The sequence below is a fragment of the Rutilus rutilus genome, assembly GCF_951802725.1.
Source record: "Rutilus rutilus genome assembly, chromosome: 20".
Lineage (NCBI taxonomy): Eukaryota > Metazoa > Chordata > Actinopteri > Cypriniformes > Leuciscidae > Rutilus > Rutilus rutilus.
Window position 1 is genome coordinate 907,501 of NC_140225.1, and position 19,096 is coordinate 926,596.

At 35.4% G+C, this 19,096-nt stretch overlaps 1 protein-coding gene across 1 annotated transcript in view; it reads left to right on the forward strand.

Annotated features, from left to right (window-relative positions):
• Window positions 1–18,816, forward strand: part of valopa (vertebrate ancient long opsin a) — a 19,089-nt gene extending 273 nt beyond the window's left edge. Inside the window, exons 1-5 of the mRNA XM_084392319.1 lie at window positions 1–384; window positions 4,444–4,654; window positions 7,494–7,611; window positions 8,561–8,800; window positions 18,503–18,816. The exon at window positions 1–384 is cut by the window's left edge and continues 273 nt beyond it. Of these exons, the coding sequence (XP_084248445.1) occupies window positions 45–384; window positions 4,444–4,654; window positions 7,494–7,611; window positions 8,561–8,800; window positions 18,503–18,742 (1,149 nt within the window). The 5' untranslated portion in view covers window positions 1–44 and the 3' untranslated portion in view covers window positions 18,743–18,816. The remainder of the gene's footprint in view (window positions 385–4,443; window positions 4,655–7,493; window positions 7,612–8,560; window positions 8,801–18,502) is intronic.
• Window positions 18,817–19,096: the final 280 nt, after the last annotated feature.

Sequence of the window (19,096 nt, forward strand, 5' to 3'; positions counted from 1 at the left end):
GTGATTTTCTCCAGATGTAGGTGTGTTTAGACTCGTTTAGCGAGATGGAGTCGTTCCCGCTGGCAGTGAACGGTGTGTCCCACGCAGAAGACCCGTTCTCCGGTCCTCTAACGTTCATCGCGCCCTGGAACTATAAAGTCCTCGCGACGCTGATGTTCGTCGTGACCGCGGCTTCTCTCTCCGAGAACTTCGCTGTCATGCTGGTCACTTTTCGCTTTACTCAACTCAGAAAACCTCTCAACTATATCATCGTTAACCTCTCTCTGGCGGACTTCCTCGTGTCGTTGACTGGAGGGACTATTAGTTTTTTAACTAACTATCATGGGTATTTCTTCTTGGGTAAATGGGCTTGTGTTTTGGAGGGCTTTGCGGTCACCTATTTTGGTAAGTGACTGCTCTGGTTTTATTTTGGGGTCTGAGAGATTTATTTGAACATGCATATGCTTCAAACATCCTGCATAATGTTATTACTTTTGTCTGGGTTTGAGAAATCCCAGATATAAAAACTATGAATAAATCACGTGTTTAAGATTGAACACAGTAAAAGTTATCTCTGTTTTGATTGTGTTATTGTATTTTCCTACAGTTTCGCAGGGTTCAAACTAAAGCGACATCGCTGTATTTAACGCATTACATTAATGAAGTGTATTAATCAAGTGCATGTATGCATGGCAAGCCGTATTGACTTTTAATCATTCCCAGGATATGAATTCTTGATATCAGATCACATTTCACTATATAGTTAAAATGCCAAATTTTTATTGAATTACATTTCCACTAGTAACAATGTTAATTGATATCAGCAATGGATTCATCACTCGCAGAAATACGAAATATTGATTTTGAGGATTTAATTTCAGCTAGTATTACTAGTGTCACTTGTTAAATGCCACCATAGGCTGCCATTCAATTGTTGATATCAATAATTGATTTCTTACTACCGGTAGTTTAAATTGCAATTTTACTTCAGGAATACAATTCTTAGTCATTCAAATTCTTAGCAAAAATCATCATTTTTTTTATATCAAGAATTACATGGTTAGTAGTGCAAATGTCTGATATCAACAACTGAATTGTAAAAAAATCTACATTTTTATATCAATCAAAAATTGCTATTGTCCCTAGTAGAAATCCCATTCCTGATTTAGCATTTTAACTAGTAAAATTGAAATTGTTGATATGAAGAATTCATATTCTGCAAATAAATAAAAGTCAAAACAGCCTGCCCTAGTGCATATGATCAAAAACAGCTGAAACTAAGTCAACTTTATTTCTTTAGCGTTTCAAAACAGCTTCACTGTAATATAATCAGGAAAATAATGATCAAATCAATTATGCAAAATTAGAGATCAGAGGGTCAGAGGGTCAAAAAGACCAGAGGGTCATTAATAAAAGAAGCTGATGGGAAAAAAACAGGTTAGTTTTGCTTAAACATACAGTAGTCAATCTCAGAACCATAATGAAATATAATAATAAAGCATATTAAATGCATGTAATAATAATCCAGATGAACAGCTGCTCTCACATCTGTTTCAGAACTGCAGGTGTCAGTATTTACCATTCATGTCTTCTCAGACCCACAATCACATTATCATTCATTTAGCATATTCGATTTTCTTGGAGGTAATTACTCTTTATTAATCAATATGGCTATATGTTCTGTTTTAACAGTCACACAGTAATGAGTTTCTACAGTTAGTTGTGTAAAAGGGCTTTAGTGACACATGGAGGTTAACAGCTCCCTCTGTTTTCTCTGTTCGTTTAGCAGCTGTTGTTTGTACATGATGCTGGAAAATAAATATTGTGAAGTTTTATAAATGTCATGATTTGATAATGTCAGTCTGCAGATGTTTGGTATCTTCAGTGCAATTATTGTGGATTATTATCTGGAATAATCTGGAAGTTCAGTCAAAAACGTGGCTTTTCAGTTATCTAACTTCTGGTCATAAGAAGCTCAATCACTGAAGTTTGAGTTTATGTTAAAAAAAACAAACATCACTTACTTTATTTTATTGCACGTTATTATTTAGCATAAAGCAGATTTAATGTTCTGAATTGACACTTTTCCTAATTTTATTTTGTCTCAGATATTGAGATAACACATTTTTGTGTGCACTTAAAATATGAATAGGTATAATAAATAAATGACCCAACACAAATTATAAATAAAAGAAATAGACATTCTGTGGTTGTCAGATTATCTTTACAAGTTGATCAACTCAGTGAATGAGAATTTAAGTGTTTAGAATTCAATGCAAGAGTCCACTTTGAGTTAAGAGTTACACATCTTCTTCAGAAATGTTTTGAACTCTAATGCATCACTGTCAAGTCAGCTTTATTTCTATAGAGCTTTATACTATACAGAGGGTTTCAAAGCCGCTTCGCAGGAAAATAACTGTTGCATGAATTATAAAACGACTTTAATTGCAGCTGTAGCTCTAAAAAAGTGTCATTATTTAGATGAATTCTGTTGTTGATACAATTTAGTTCAATATCAGTCTCAATGTTTTACCAATTATAAAACAAATTCAATTTCAGCTTATAAAGCAGCTCTAATGAAGACAATAGTGTAATTATGTTGATTTAATTTAGTTCAATAACAGTCTCAATGTTTTACCAATTATAAAATAAAAAACAATTTCAGCTTATAAAGCATCTCTAATGAAGACAATAGTGTCATTATTTAGATGAATTCTATTCAGTATTGATTTAATCTAGTTCAATCACAGTCTCAATATTTTACCAATTATATAAAAAAAACAATTTCAGCTTATAAAGCATCTCTAATGAAGACAATAGTGTCATTATTCAGATGAATTCTGTTCAATGTTGATTTAATTTAGTTCAATAACAGTGTCAATGTTTCATCAGTTATGAAACTGCAAGTTCATCTCTTCATGTTTGCATGTAACTCACGGCCCGGACAGCAACATAGTGTCGGCCCGGATCCGGCCCACATCCGGTACGCGTTGAATGCACATATTCCAGATGCGGGCCGGATCTGGGGCCTCATTTATAACCGTTGCGTCGCACAAAACAGTCCCTGATAGAGCCGTACGCCACTTCACACGCAGAAGTTCTGATTTATAAAAACAAACTTGACGGGAAGATTAGCGCACCTGCACACAAACTCTGATCATGCGAACATTAGAGACGGAGCAGTTTGGCGACACCGATGGAGATCTGAGGGACTGATGAAGGAAAAGCACTTTAAATCTTTATGAGTCCAAAACATAGATACAGTGCATGTTCACAATAACAGTGTAAATACATAAAAAAAATATTTAAACTATGTTTTACATCTGATATACACATTTAGATTAAATATGCCATTCTCATTAATGGAGTTAAGCAATTCAATTACATCAAATCATATCGAGAAGTAACAACAATATTTATATTTATTAGAATATAAAAAAGTGTAGTGGATGCGATGGTTTTGAACACTTTTCCTGCGGCATGCTGTGTTTTAATGTTTGCGTAGCGCATGATAACAGCAGAACTCCTGGACTGAGGAAATATTTACACGCAAATAATGATCAATAATGCACAATAAGGCCTATCTGTTTCCATTAAAAATATAAGTAGAAAAGATTGAGAAAAACTTTCTCTGAAATGTAGGCCTATTTTATAGGCCTACTATTTGATTTCGTTTTTCAAAAACAAGGCAAGGATCGGCTACTAAATTATTTTTAGAAAGATAGCCTAATGTGACGCACATCCGTATCTCATATTTTCCTAATATTAAAAATATGACGGTGAAATATTGGAACGTAAAATATTACCGTTAAACATGGAATCACGTGGATGAATATGCATATGCAAATGACATGCAGATTAGGATATGCATAGTAAAACGAGGCGTTGAAAGCTCATATATGGTTATTTCGGGGAGGAGATGCATGTGAACACAATCTTCCTCTGACTGGGATTATAAAGGGAATTTGCGGAGGTTCTGGCGTTCGCACGCTTTTATAAGTCTTAAGATTTTTTGGCGTAGGCCTACGACATTTTTCGCTTTCGGGTGCACGTAGGCTACACTTTTAGTAAGGATCCTACACACAGTCTTATCAGTCTGATCTCATGAAAATGCGTCTCTATAGCATGCATTGTGTTTATCGTGCAATTTATACGCGAAAATTAGTTTTATGTGCATATAATACGCAGTTTTCGAGTGCATATGATACGCACTTTATTGCGTGTAATACACACGCCCCCCACAACACTTCTAAATACCTATCATATGCATGTAAAAACTAATTTTCGCGTATAAATTGCACGATAAACACAATGCGTGCTATAGAGACGCATTTAGTGTGAACGGGTTGTTTTCTAAATGAGACCCCTGGGCCGACACGATGTTGCTGTCTGCGGGAGAGAATGTAAGTGTTTCTGAAGAGCATGTTCTCAGTCTGGTGTTCATCAGTCTGACTGATCCTCCAGGTATCGTGGCCCTGTGGTCTCTGGCCGTCCTGGCGTTCGAGCGCTTCTTCGTGATCTGTCGACCCCTGGGGAACATTCGTCTGCGGGGCAAACACGCGGCTCTGGGTCTGCTGTTCGTTTGGACCTTCTCCTTCATCTGGACCATCCCACCGGTCCTGGGCTGGAGCAGTTACACCGTCAGCAAGATCGGCACCACCTGCGAACCCAACTGGTGAGGAACCACAACATCATGTATCACACTGCGGGACTGCATGAACTAGTGAAGGGGATTAGCGCGCACATAAAACAGCTAAAAATGCTGATACAATAGGGTTCTACAATAACTACATTAGTAAACATGAACTTACAGACAAAAATTTACTTACAAACATATTTAAAATCAAACATTGCATCTGTAAATATTACTTAATGCTGATGCACGATATATAGGCCACCATTTCGGTATTGGCTTATCAAATGGTTATTTTTATTCTTATCGTTAACCGATAATAAAATTAGAAATTTAAAGCTGATAAATAATAGATTATTTCCTTCAGCTGATATGCTTCAGATGCACTGTTCAACATGATGGTTTTCAATTGCTTGAAATATGTTTTGAATCAACATGTGCAGCGCAAGTCTGTCATATCGGCTACATAACATTATAATCAGACAATTATTATAATTGTGTGATTGGGACATGATGAGACTTTTGTTTTTGAAATCAGGCTCTAAAAAATTATATAAAAATTTGGATTTTGATTTATCGGACAATATATCGGTTATTGGCATTCAAATATAAAGAATTATCGGTATCAGCCAAAATGTTCATATTGGTGCATCCCTACTTAATGCACTGTGAACTAACATGAACAATAAATAGTATTCTCATTAACATTAACAAAGATTGAAAAAAAAAAAAAAATGCTGTAAAACACATATTGCTCATTGTTCATGTTAGCTAATTGTTAACTAATGTTAGCAAATGAGTTCTTATTGTTAAGTGCTACCAATACATTTTGAAATAAAATGTACATGCACACATTATGCCTTAAACAAGAATTGCGTTTGAAAATGATGTGAAACCATGTTCAAAACACTGAATTTACGTGGAGGTCATGATAACACTAATAATAATATAATTTGATTTGCCATTTTACTTCTAAAAACTGTGCATTGAACAGTATTTTACTGTAAAAATGACATGAAATGGGAACTTACTGTTCGGAAACGGGAACTTGCGTTTTTACAATATTTTACAGTTAAAATTACACTTATTTTTACAGTGCATTTAATGTTAATGGTGCACTTAATAACACGTGGCGTGTTTATGGCCGCTGGTCAAGCATGAAAAACAAGATTTATTTTAAAATCTCAATTGATTATTACGGAGAAACTGATCCTAGACCAGCAGTTATGAGCAACTTTTCCCTCTTAAAGAATCAAAAGCATCAGCAGAAACTGGTTTGAGTGATAAAATCCGCAGTCTCTAGTCTTTATCTTCGTTTATTGTTCTTATTCTGTTCATTGGTTATTTTATTTATGAATGGATTTAGTTGTTTTCATGAAACTGTTGGTAAAAGCAAATGTTGAAATTAAAATTCAGCAAGATTAATAAATGGACAAATGGAACACTGTTGTAATGTATTGCAGAACAAAGTGTTTGTCGTAAGTGTCTTCATCAATCGTCAATATTTGCTACTTTCACCAACAGCTTTTATGCAGAAAGTTCGTAAACTGGTTGTGATTTCAGTCACATCGTCACTGTCTATCGTGTGGACGAGCCTTTATAAGGTCGTTATTATCAGTGTGTGTGTGCAGAATGTCTTTAAAGAACTTTCATGCTTGTTTCAGATTCAATCTCTGAGGGTTCTTCATACCCACATCTTATAAAATTGTCTAAAAACTTTTCATTTTCAAACAAGGGACGCCACAATATAGCATGAGTTAAATGAAGAGGAAAAGCACTCTTGGGTGAAAGTTTGACAAGCTTCATCCATTAAAGCCTAAACCAGCAGGATAATTAACCATCAGATTTATTGTCTCTTCTCTACTAATTAGTCCTTTTATCCAAGCATGTCGGCATTTTTCTGACATGCTCATTTATTTTAATTCATTTTTTGGCCATATATGAAATACTCACCAGGTTTTCTTATTCATACTCCACTTTACCGTTGTCATTTCTGTCTTCACTCATCATCATGTGCTTTATCAGTCTGACAATCCCGTGACTAAAAAATAGGCTATATGAAAAAAAGAAATATCCAGAGTTTTAGCCATGGTCAAAAATACAAGCATCAGACACAAAATCCTTTCAGAGACATTATAAATAGTAACCAGCGCTGGTGTTTTGGGAACGGTGGGTAAATGACCTGCAGTTTTATTGTGTAATCAGCAGTTTTTCTTCATCCCTCCTGCTACTGGCTCTGAGTTATTTTGATCCCTTTTCTTTTTATACTCAGACATTCTGCATTTTGCTTTGGATTAGACTGAGACTTTCATATTCACCATGGGATGCATTGCCATACAAGTTATTTTGTGACAGAAACAAGCTTCAATAGTTATTTATGTTCGTAACAAATGTGCACGAGTCACTTAATGTGAGAAATGTGTTTAAATCATCATCTTGCATTTCAGACTTTACAACTTGCAATTGCAAGGTTATATCTCAGAATTTTGAGAAATAAAGTCAGAATTGTGAGATATAAACTCTCGATTGTGACTTTTTCTCGCAATTGCGAAAATTGTGGATTGTGAGGAAAAAAGGTCACAATTGCATTTTTATTTTTTTAATCCGTGGTGGAAACATTTATCCATAAATAACACTTTCCATAAAGATTTGCAGCACATTGGGGCGAAAACACACAAAATCACCTCAAATCTGTTCCTAAGACAAAAGTTAAACACTACATTATATACATATATATATATATATATATATATATATACAGTATTTAAAGTTTTAAATGTGACCCTGTATATAATAAAAAAGATTTTTTTTATTCTTCTTCTTTTTTTATTTATTCTTCATCAGATGTTTTGCTCTGCTCGCTGATTTTGTCCCACCGCAGGTATTCGGGAAACTTCCACGACCACACCTTCATCATCACGTTCTTCATCACCTGCTTCATTCTTCCGCTGGGAGTGATCGTCGTCTGTTACTGCAAACTGATCAAGAAGCTGAGAAAGGTCAGTCGCTCCACAACATCTGTGTGATTCACTGAATCCTAATCATCCCAACAAACCATCATTACAACAAACTGACCCCTGATCACTGACACAGTGCTTACACAAACCCTAGAACTGATCTGAAGCCTGATAAACCTGATTTCCAGACAGTAATACTATCTACAGAACATTCCCAGAGAACAGGAAACATTCTAGCAAGGTTCTCTCAAAGTTATGAACAAACGTTCTTCCATTAACATTAATAGAACGTTAGTTTTAAAGTTATCTGGTCTTTAAAAATGTTCAAATAACAAAAACATTATTTATACATCAGTCATGGAGTGTTTTTTTTCTGAAATGTTTCAGTTGGACATTTTTTAAATGTAACCACTTGTTTCGGAATGTTCTGAGAACATTCAAAAGTAACATTATGTTTGAAGAATGATACAATGGAGCATTCTGACTTTTCAGGAAACATTCAGATATAATGTTTTTAAAACTCAATGTTAGCAAAACATTCTCAGAATATATTTTTGTTAGCTGGGTTATTTGTATATTTGGTTTTAAAAGACACTGAATATATCATTCTCAGTAATATTATTGATTCAACTGGACTGACACGATTGGATGAGAACAAAAACTTGAACAAAATTGAGCCGAATAATGACACTATTGTCTTATCATCTTGACTTTTCAAAGTGAATGAATTTTGCAGCATCGAAACTGTTATTGAATTGAGCTAAAAAATGACACTGTGGTTTTCTGTAGAGTTGCTTTACAGCAGAAATCGTCTCATGTTTGATAAAGTTTGTATCATTGATTCTGTCATTTTCACTGCTTTTGAAACAATCTGTATTGAACAAAGCGCTGTAGAAATAAAGGTGACTTGACCTGGCTTATATTTCTACATCATCAAATATAGCCACGCCACCGATTATTTTGTCAACAGACATTGCGTGTGTGTTTGCAGGTGTCCAACACCCACGGCAGGCTGGGTAATGCGAGGAAACCTGAGCGTCAGGTGACCCGTATGGTGGTCGTGATGATCGTGGCCTTCATGGTGGCCTGGACTCCATACGCTGCGTTCTCCATCGTGGTCACGGCTCATCCCAGCATTCACCTGGACCCTCGACTGGCAGCCGCTCCCGCGTTCTTCTCCAAAACAGCAGCCGTCTACAACCCTGTCATCTATGTGTTCATGAACAAACAGGTGACTTTACATTCATGCACTTGATCCAAAGGGCCTCACTGCAAAAAAATGCTTTTCTTAATTAAAATCTTTGTCTTGTTTCCAGTCCAAATATCTAACAATTCTTAAATCAAGATGCATATACTAGATGAGCAAAATGCCATAAGATATTATGTCTTGTTTTCTGGGGAAATAAATACAAATTAAGTGAGTTTTTACTTAAAACAAGCAAAATTATCTGCCAGTGGGGTCAGAAAAATAATCTTAATTCAAACAGAAACTATTTTTGTTTTGATTTTGATTCGGAAAAGAAGATATTATTTCTTATGTCATTTTACTTATCTAAAATAAAATAAAATGATATTTGGACTGGAAACGAGACAAAAATATTAAGTAACAAAAGCATTTTTTGCAGTGTAGATCTGTTATAGATCTGTATCAGAAAATGACTGGTCATCCAACCATTTATATCATCAAAACAAGCCAATATGGAGTTGGTGGGGAAAGGAGCAATGGAAGTTAAAGCCATGATGACAGATAATGTTACCTAAAGGAAGCATGTAGATGATGAAGAGAAGAGGTCCAAGTACCGAACCCTGGGGAACACCGTGTGAGACAGTAGTGGACTTAGAGAAACCAAGAGCAGAGAGTCATGAGATGAGAATGCGGTGAGAGATTGTGTCAAATGCAGAGGAAAGGTCTAACTGATTAAAATGCAGATAGAGCCTGAGTCAATGGCTATAAGGAGATCATAAGAAGGTCTCTCAGTGTTGTCGAGAGTGCGAAACATTCATAGAGGTTGTGTGATAAATACGTTTGAAGTTGAGCAGCGACCACTTTCTCAAGCAACTTCGAAAGAAATGGAAGATTCAAGATTGGTAGAATTGCATTGCAGTATTTGTAAACTACAGAGCTTTGATCATGAAACTATGCATTTAAATTGGTGCTGGGCAACGATTAATCGCGATTAATCGCATCCAAAATAAAAGTTTGTGTTTACATAATATATGTGTGTGTACTGTGTATAATTATTTTGTATAAATAAATACACACATATGCATGTATATATTTAAGAAATATTTGCATGTATATACTGTATATATATATAGATTACACTTTTTCTTAAATATATACGTGCATGTGTATATATTTTGGATACGATTAATCGTGATTCATCATTGCCCATCTTACTAAGACATGTCATTGGCAGATAATATTGATATTTATATCATTTTATGTAAGTATTTACTATACTGTTGTAAAGATCTCAGTTATTTACATTACTAGCATTATAATTTCATCTTTTGTGCATGTGAATATCAGCATCTCAGCGTATCTTTGCTCAGTTTGAGTCTTTGAATAAAATTTAGATTTTTTCCCCCTCCATATTCTCACTATATCAGACTATATGAGCCTGATTTATCAATAATGATTTTTTCATATCTTTTCTGAAGGTTCAATAAACTGTTCAAAATGAGATTTTCCTATTATTTCACATGTCAGTCTTTACAGTGTTAATGGTCTGGGCTTGAATGACCAGCAATAAAAAGTGCCGCTGAAACTAAAGAGAATTACGGTTTGTTAGTTATTCAATTTAAAGGAGATTGAAACCGTTGTCATAAATGAACCCCAGATCATCCTGAGCTTGAAGGAGACGGTTGTTTCTTACGGGATTCAAACCTGCAACTTCTGATTATCAGTTTTAGTTTTATAGTTTTATCCACACATTTTCCAGAGGTTTTGGGAACACTTCTGAATATGCAGTCATGTGCATCTTCATCCATCTTCATCATCATGTATTATTAGCACACCAGAGTGACAGCGTTACACAAACTCACCCTTTGACTGGTGTAGTTAGTTGTCAGCTTCATCATAAATAATAAATGGATCATCAATAAATGACAAGTAAAAGCTTTTTTAAAGCTTTTTTAATACCTTCATCTTTCTCAAAGCTCTATAAATAAATACATCATTTAATAAAGCAGTTCAGACGTCTGAAGATTTAAACTTGATGTTTTGATCATAAGAGAAGCTTTTGATCCTGAAATACTGAAAGACAGACGGTGTAAATCTTCATTTGAATGACTTTAATGTTGATTTCTGGTGAAATTACATCAACATTAGACAAACATTTTCTGTGGATTGTCAGTGTTTCTATCAGTAAATGGATTTGGACCTCAAGCATTTCCAATCAATATGCAATTCAAACAGGAAGACACAATTATACGGTTAAAAAAATCAGCTAATTACAAGATTAGAAAACTTTTTAAAGACAATTAATGTGTACTAGTATTATTGATTTATCTGCACTAACAACATCAGATGAGAACAAAACTAGAACCAATCTGAGCTGAGCTGAATAATCACTTTGACTATAAAACACTGACAGAGTTATTGAACTGAACTGAATCAACATCGAACTGAATTGATCTGAATAATGACACTATTGTCTTCTGTAGAGCGGCTTTATCAACTGAAACTGAATTTGCTCCATAATAGTTTTTAACTAATTTTAGTTTTTGTTTTAGTTGTATTATAGTTCCAGTAATATTTTAAATTTGCTTTCATTTTTATATTTTTAGTTTTAATGTTAGTAAAAATTTGAGTCATTTCGTTATATGCTTTTGTCATTTTATTAGTTTTTTTTTAAATGGTTGCTTTAGGTTTAATTTATTTTTATTACAGTTTTAGTCAGTTTCAGTTTTTTTGCCAAGTCGACATTTCTAGTCGTCATTTAGTTGAAGTTTTTCGACTAATATTTATATTTTATTTAATGTCAGCTTTATTTAAATGAACAGAAATGTCTTTAATAGTTTTAGTTTTAGTTTTACCGTATTGTATAGAGCGCTATAGAAATAGATGTGACTTGACTTTAAGCGAGCATTAAATCCAGATGGATGCCGTTTCAGTTTGCTTGGCTAAACTGTGATTTTGTGATGATGCTTGTACTTAAATTTTGATCTTAAGCATAATATTGCATGAAGATCTCCAGGCACAGCAAGAAACTTTCCTGCGTCCCAGTTACGAGTAAATAGGTTACTGGAGCTGAAAGACCTTGAAGGAATCGCCTGACAGAAATAAGTCCTTACGCAAGCCAGACGTTTCCATTTAGGATTGAGGTTGCGTTCCCATATATTCTGAATGAGAAGAAGTGCACAGGACATAGTTTATGGATTTAGAAAAAAAATCCTGAAGCTGTCATGGTGGGATGATAGCGCTTCACTAGAGCTGACACATTTGACTTATTTTACTGAAATAAAAAATAAATAAATAAACACCTGCAGTGTGGATCAAACCGGTGCACTCCAAAGGAGAAGATGCTGAATTATTGAGCATAGACGTAAACAGTGTTTGGCCGTGTCACATCTTTCCTGAGCTGGAGCTGTCAGTTTATACACTGGTTTTCTCCATACAAACACTGTCCACACTCCACATGAGTAGAGCTCCTCAGAAACCTGCAGAAATAAGTGCACGACAACACAACACAACTAATGATTTTTCTGATAAATGTGACCCTGGATTCTCGAGTCGCACGGGTATATTTGTGGCAATAGCTAAAGTTCTGGAGCGTGTTGTGGCTATTCAGTTCAATCGTCACCTAGCACTGAACAGTCTTTTTGAACCTTTTCAATCTGGGTTCAGAAAAGGGCATAGCACTGAGACAGCTCTAGTGAGGGTCGTAGATGATCTTCTGGTGCATGCAGTATTTTGGTCTTATTAGACCAGCTTTTGCATTAGTGCTGCTTTTGATACTATATGTCACTCTATTCTGCTAGATCAGCTGGAAAATTGGCTGGGTCTTTCCGGAGCAGTATTCAGTTGGTTTCGGTCTTATTTAACGAATCGTGCCCAGTTTGTAAGCTTGGGTAATTACAATTCTGATACTGTGCCTGTACGACAGGGAGTACCTCAGGGTTCAGTGTTGGGTCCAATTTTATTTAACATTTACATGCTTCCACTTGGGCAGATCATCAGGAAATATGGTCTTGGATATCATTGCTACACGGATGATACGCAGATTTACATCACCACTAGTCCTGATGTCCATTGCTCATTAATAGCTTTGCGTAGTTGTCTAGCAGAGATCAGTGTATGGATGCAGAATAACTGAAGCGGAATGGCTCTAAAACTGAACTGATGCAGATTGGTACAGCGGCGGCTACTCGTAAGGCCAAGCAGATTAGTTTGATTGTTGACTACGGCACGGTAATTCCCACTTCACAGGACAGGTGCGGATCTTGGTGTCATTTTTGATCCTCAGTTAACATTTGATGCACATATAAAACACATCTCTAAAACTGCTTTTTACCATCTGAGAAACGTTGCTCGACTCAGACCTTTTCTCTCTTTGCTGACACAGAAAGGCTTATACATGCCTTCATTACAACTAGGTTAGATTACTGTAATGCCTTGTTCTCTGGCCTTCCAGCTAAATCTCTGAGCAGGCTACAGTATATTCATAACGTGTGCTCACTCGTACTTCTCCTCGTGAACACATGACACCGGTGCTTTCACAGTTGCACTGGCTTCCCATAAATGAGAGAATTGATTTTAAAATTCTTATTTTAACATACAAGGCACTATATGGGACTGCACCAGAGTATCTGTGTGATCTCATTAGCCCCTATTCTCCATCACGTTCTCTCCGTTCTGCTAACTCTCTTTTGCTACATCAGCCTTCATGTAAGCTCAAGACTGCGGGGCAAAGAGCCTTTTCATATAAAGCCCCCAAGCTATGGACTTTCTCTTACCATCAGAAATGCACCAACGTTGGGACACTTTAAAAAGTTGATCAAGACACATTTATTTAAGGCTGTTTTTTAATTGTATTGCCCTTGCTGTTTTTGTTTATTTTACTGTAGCGCTTTGGGTTTAAAAAAGCGCATTACAAATAAAATGTATTATTATTATTATTATTAATACATTGAATGGGTCAAAATTATTGCTTTTGCCTTTATGCCGAAAATCATTAGGATATTAAGGAAAGATCATGATGCATGAAGATATTTAGTAATATTATATTTAGCATAAAATGTTCTGTTAATTAAAATGCTAAATTTGGTATTACACTGGGGTGTAAATAGGCTTGAGCTTGGATGTTAATAACCCACATCACAGGACAATAGAGACAGAATAACAATATTCATGATTCTGAAACTGAAAACACAGAATTATTTCATATGAATATTCTTTCACTCTGTCACTGACTAGATGTATTTAAAACAATATAGGCCACTTTTGGCATCATCAGGACCCACACTAAAACTCTAAAAACTTCAAGAAAATAATTTTTCTTTTGGGTGAACTTTCCACGATACATATTGTTGCATTTTTGTATTGCGATATATTGTGACACCCCTAAATATTAGTAATGCCCAAAAGTAATTAGTAACTGACAGAGTCTACAAATGTTATAAAATGCTCACTGTCTTCCTCAGTGATTTTTGTCTTGGTTTCACAAACAAATATCTAAACATTCTTACATCAAGATGCATTTCATTGAGAAGCGAGTTAATATATTAAGTCTTCTTTTCTGAAAATATATATATCAAAATTAACCAAGTTTATGGTTAAAACAAGAAACAATATCTGCTGTAGAGTTCATTTTTTTTCTTTTTTTTCTTACACTATTTGCAGATATTTCTTCTTGTAGCAAAAACTCACGTAATTCTGATACGTCTTTGTCATTTGCTTCTCTAATAAATCAGAATCAGAATCAGAATCAGAATCAGAATCAGAAAGAGCTTTATTGCCAAGTGTGCTTGCACCCACAAGGAATTTTTCTTGGTACTGAAGCTTCCAGTGCACATATACAAATACAAATACAACAAGAACATAGTAATACAAATTCTAAGAATGAAAATATATAAAAAATAAATAAAAATAGTATAAAAGTAAAAAAGTAGGGTCACAGTTGGGTTTAGTCTGAATAAACATTTACAGATTATGAACATATTTACAGTATTTTGAGTAGTATGAATAATATAAATATCACCTGAATTAGAGAATATTACACTAGACAGTGGGAGTCTAGCGCATGTTACAGATTATAAACATATTTACAGTATTTTGAGTAGTATGAATAATATAGATATAAATATCACCTGAGTTTATTGCACTAGACAGTGGGAGTATTGCACTTACAGGCATATGCTTTGGGGGGGGCATGTTAAGTGTTCAGAAGGGAAATGGCCTGTGGAAAGAAACTGTTCCTGTGCCTGGAAGTTCTTGTGGCCAGTGATCTGTGTCGCCGTCCTGACGGTAACAGTTCAAACAGGGGGTGTCCAGGGTGAGTGGAGTCTGTGATGATTTTACCTGCTCTCTTCCTCACTCTGGAAGAGTACAGGTCCTGGAGGGTTGGCAGGGGGGCACCAATAATCCTCTCTGCAGTCCGGACTGTCCGTTGTAGTCTCCTGATGTCCGATTTGGTAGCTGAACCTTTTATTTAAAGATAAATGTATCTTTAGATACACTGTTGTGTTGAAAAACAAGGCAAAAATACTGAGGAAGAAAATACATTTTTTGCAGAGTCATTTTTTAGTGAATTGCACGATAAAACTGCAGCCAAGATGTGTGGCTGAAACTCCCCATCTAACCAGAAAAACTGAAGCTTCATTCTCAGAACTGAAGAGACACAAAGTGACTTTAGGTCACACACTAATTAGTGTCAATCGGACTCAGTGGTTTAATGATAGGAACTAATGAAGAATGAGAAGGGCGATGTGAGCCGCAGGCTAATGTGGAAACAATTAATGATTACTGCACTGATGACCTCATCGTGATTGACTAATTGTAGCGCATGTTGCACATTTTCAGCCGTCAGATGCAAAGCGCTCGATCTCACTGCTCGTTTAGTGTGTGACTGCATTAGTAAATCAGCTGAACTTCACTAGACGGAGCCCATGTATTTGGTTGTTTATTTAAAGGAGTAGTTCACTTCAGAATTAAAATTGCCTGATCATTTACTCTCCCACACGTCATCCGAGATGTTCATGTCTGTCTTTCTTCAGTCGAAAAAGAAATTAAGGTTTTTGAGGAAAACATTCCAGGGTTTTTCTCCATATAGAGACTTCAATGGGGTCCAAATGTGAGTTTCAGTGCAGCTTCAGAGTCTCGACACGATCCAGCCGAGGAATAAGAGTCTTATCTAGACAAACCAGCGGACATTTTATAACAATAATAAACATTTATATACTTTTTAATCACTAATGCTGGTCGTGCACTAGCTGTGATGAGACACACATTACGTAATCACGTTGAACGGTCAATTGATCTATTAGTTAAAATGTTACCCTATTCACCTGAAGTGTCTTCCCTTACAATTGGTTGTAATACACTTTTGGAACAAAAACACATTTCCTTAAGGAAATTACTTAATCTTGTACGCTAATCTTGAGTTGTGGTGATTTTCAGTGCAGGTCAAATTAATTTCAAGAATGTTTTCTAGCTCAGATATAAGTTAAAATGTTTAAAGGGGTGGTTGATTATGATTTGACTTTTCTAACTTTAGTTAGTGTGTAATGTTGCTGTTTGAGCATAAACAACATCTGCAAAGTTACAACGCTCAAAGTTCAAAGCAAAGGGAGATATTTACTTTTAAAGAAATAGTTTTTTAAGGACTACAACAAACGGCTGGTAGGAACTACAATGAGCTTCTTCACGGGTTAGTGACATCACCAACCCTAGAATTTACATAAACCCCGCCCCCTGAACACGATTTATAGATTATCAAGACAGAATATGCTAATCAATGACTAGAAGATAACTACACATAAACACATAAATTCATCAACTAACCATTCAGAAATGTCCTGTTGCTTCTACATGTTGTCTCTTCTTCTAGAGTCTCTTCATCATTGTCTGACTCCGGTTTGAACATAAAAGGCTAAAAGTTTTTTAAATGGTCAGTGCATGTGTGTGTGTGTGTGTGAGGTAAAAGGACACAAGCTGTTGTATCTCTGCCCCCTGTGCCGGGAGCAGCAGCTCATTTGCATTTAAAGGGACACACACAAAAACAATGTGTTTTTGCTCACCCTCAAAAAGTGACGATTTTAACATGCTATATAAAAATATCTGTGGGGTATTTAGAGCTAAAACTTCACACACACACTCTGGGGACATCAGAGACTTATTTTACATCTTTTGAAAAGCGCATTATACCACCGCTTTAAAGTTGGCAGTTTCACTAGTTTTTTCTCCTCTATTGTGTCGTATATCCGACTGAAACGCTTCAGGAACAAGAACAAATGTGGGCGGGGCTTGATTGTGTCTGTGAGGAATTGACTGGATGGTTGTGGTTTGCTATTGGCTGATCTCATGTGAGTGACAGGTTGCCCCGCCCACATCATCAGAGAAGAGAAGAGATGCTGCAAGAGGAACTTATTCTAAACAAATCTCTATTCTATCATACTTGGTTCAATGAAGGGATTATATTACAGTTGGTTAATTCCCATGGATGCTTGTTATCATATACTGAATTTCTACAAAAATTTCAATTACCAGTTAAACCAAGAGAGTTTGCTATTGTTCTTGACGCGACTGAAGAGTGCGATGTTACTCTTGAAGAACTCTAACATTATCAATGAAAATATTGATTTCTGAATTAATGTTTTAAAACAAAAATGTAGCAATAAGGATATAAGAAAAGCTCTCTGTTCTGCGTCAGCAAGATTCTGTTGGTCTTCTTTATTTGGTAATATTTCTTGGGTCAAAGCATGGAAATTGCCAAATTAGTTTTGTGTTAATAACAAAATGAAGGAAGTGTCTTACAAAATACTTCACAGAGTTTATCCTGATAAGCATGCTTTGGAAAGATTTAAGCTTAATATTTAATTTACCTTTTTTTTGTGCACTAGAAAAAGAAACTATTTTGCATTTGTTTTTTCACTGTATCTACTAGATTTTGAAACCTTTATTAATAGAAAACTGAACTGTATGATAGAAATGTGTGTATTTGATGTGCTTTTTTATACTCAATGACAATTTGGAATGTAAAGAACAACATGTTATACAGGTATTTATTTTGTTAGGAAAATACCATATACATAAAAAGAAGTGGGCTCAATGCAAAACACATTTTTCACATTTTAAAAATGACTTTTAAATTATATGTAAATTTTTGGAACAAACAAAAAAAGCACTGAAAACTTGTAATGCTTAGAAAGCACTGGATTTGATGTTATTCTCCTATTTTTTATTTCTATTGTTGTTATTTATTTATTTATTTATTTATTTTTCTTTAATTTCCTGGCAGCTAATGTTAATGTGATAATTCTCATGCCATTGAATAAAAAAAAGACAAAAAAAAAGGAAATTATTCTGATTCAAGATTATAAAAATAATAATAATGTGCACCGATAAATCATTTAGAATAAATCCTACAATATTCCATAAATAATAATTGTCCATTTTGTTTTCATGGTGACAGTGTGTGTGAGAGTGTGTGTGAGTGTGTGTGTGTGTGTGTGTGTGTGTGTGTGTGTGTGTGTGTGTGTGTGTGTGTGTGTGTGTGTGTGTGTGTGTGTGTGTGAGAGTTGCTGCAAGAGGGAGGGGAAGTTTTTCTAAATCACGATTATTAAAACAATAATGATGTGCGCCGATGAATCATTTAGAATAAACAGTGCAATATTCCATTAAAAACAAGAATTGCCCATTTTGTTTTCATGGTGACGTTAAACAAAGATCCCTGCAGGATAATCCATAACTCTCCCTGTGTTTCCTCAGTTCAGGAAGTGTCTGGTTCAGCTCTTGAGATGCAGAGACGTCACGATCATCGAGGGAAACATCAACCAGACCAGCGAACGCCAAGGCATGACCAACGAGAGCCACACGGGAGAGATGTCCACCATCGCCTCACGAATCCCGAAAGACGGATCCATCCCAGAGAAAACACAGGAGCATCCCGGAGAACGGAGATCGCTCGCCCACATTCCCATTCCTGAGAACAAAGTTTGTCCAATGTGAGTGCGAACACTGCAAACAATGCTTTTCATACTTAGTATTTTTGTCTTGTTTCCAGTCCAAATATCTTAAAATAAATAAAGATCCATTTACTAAATTAGTAAAACGCCATAAGATATTATGTCTTGTTTTCTGGTGAAATAAATAAAAATGAAGTGAGTTTTTGCTAAAAACAAGCAAAGTGATCTGCCAATGGGGTGAGAAAGGGTTTTTTATTTATTTCCCCAGAAAACAAGACTTAATATCTTATGGCGTTTTACTACTGTAGTAAATGCATCTTGATTTAAGATTTTTTTAATATTTGGACTGGAAACAAGACAAAAATATTAAGTAAGAAAAGCATTGTTTGTGTTCTCT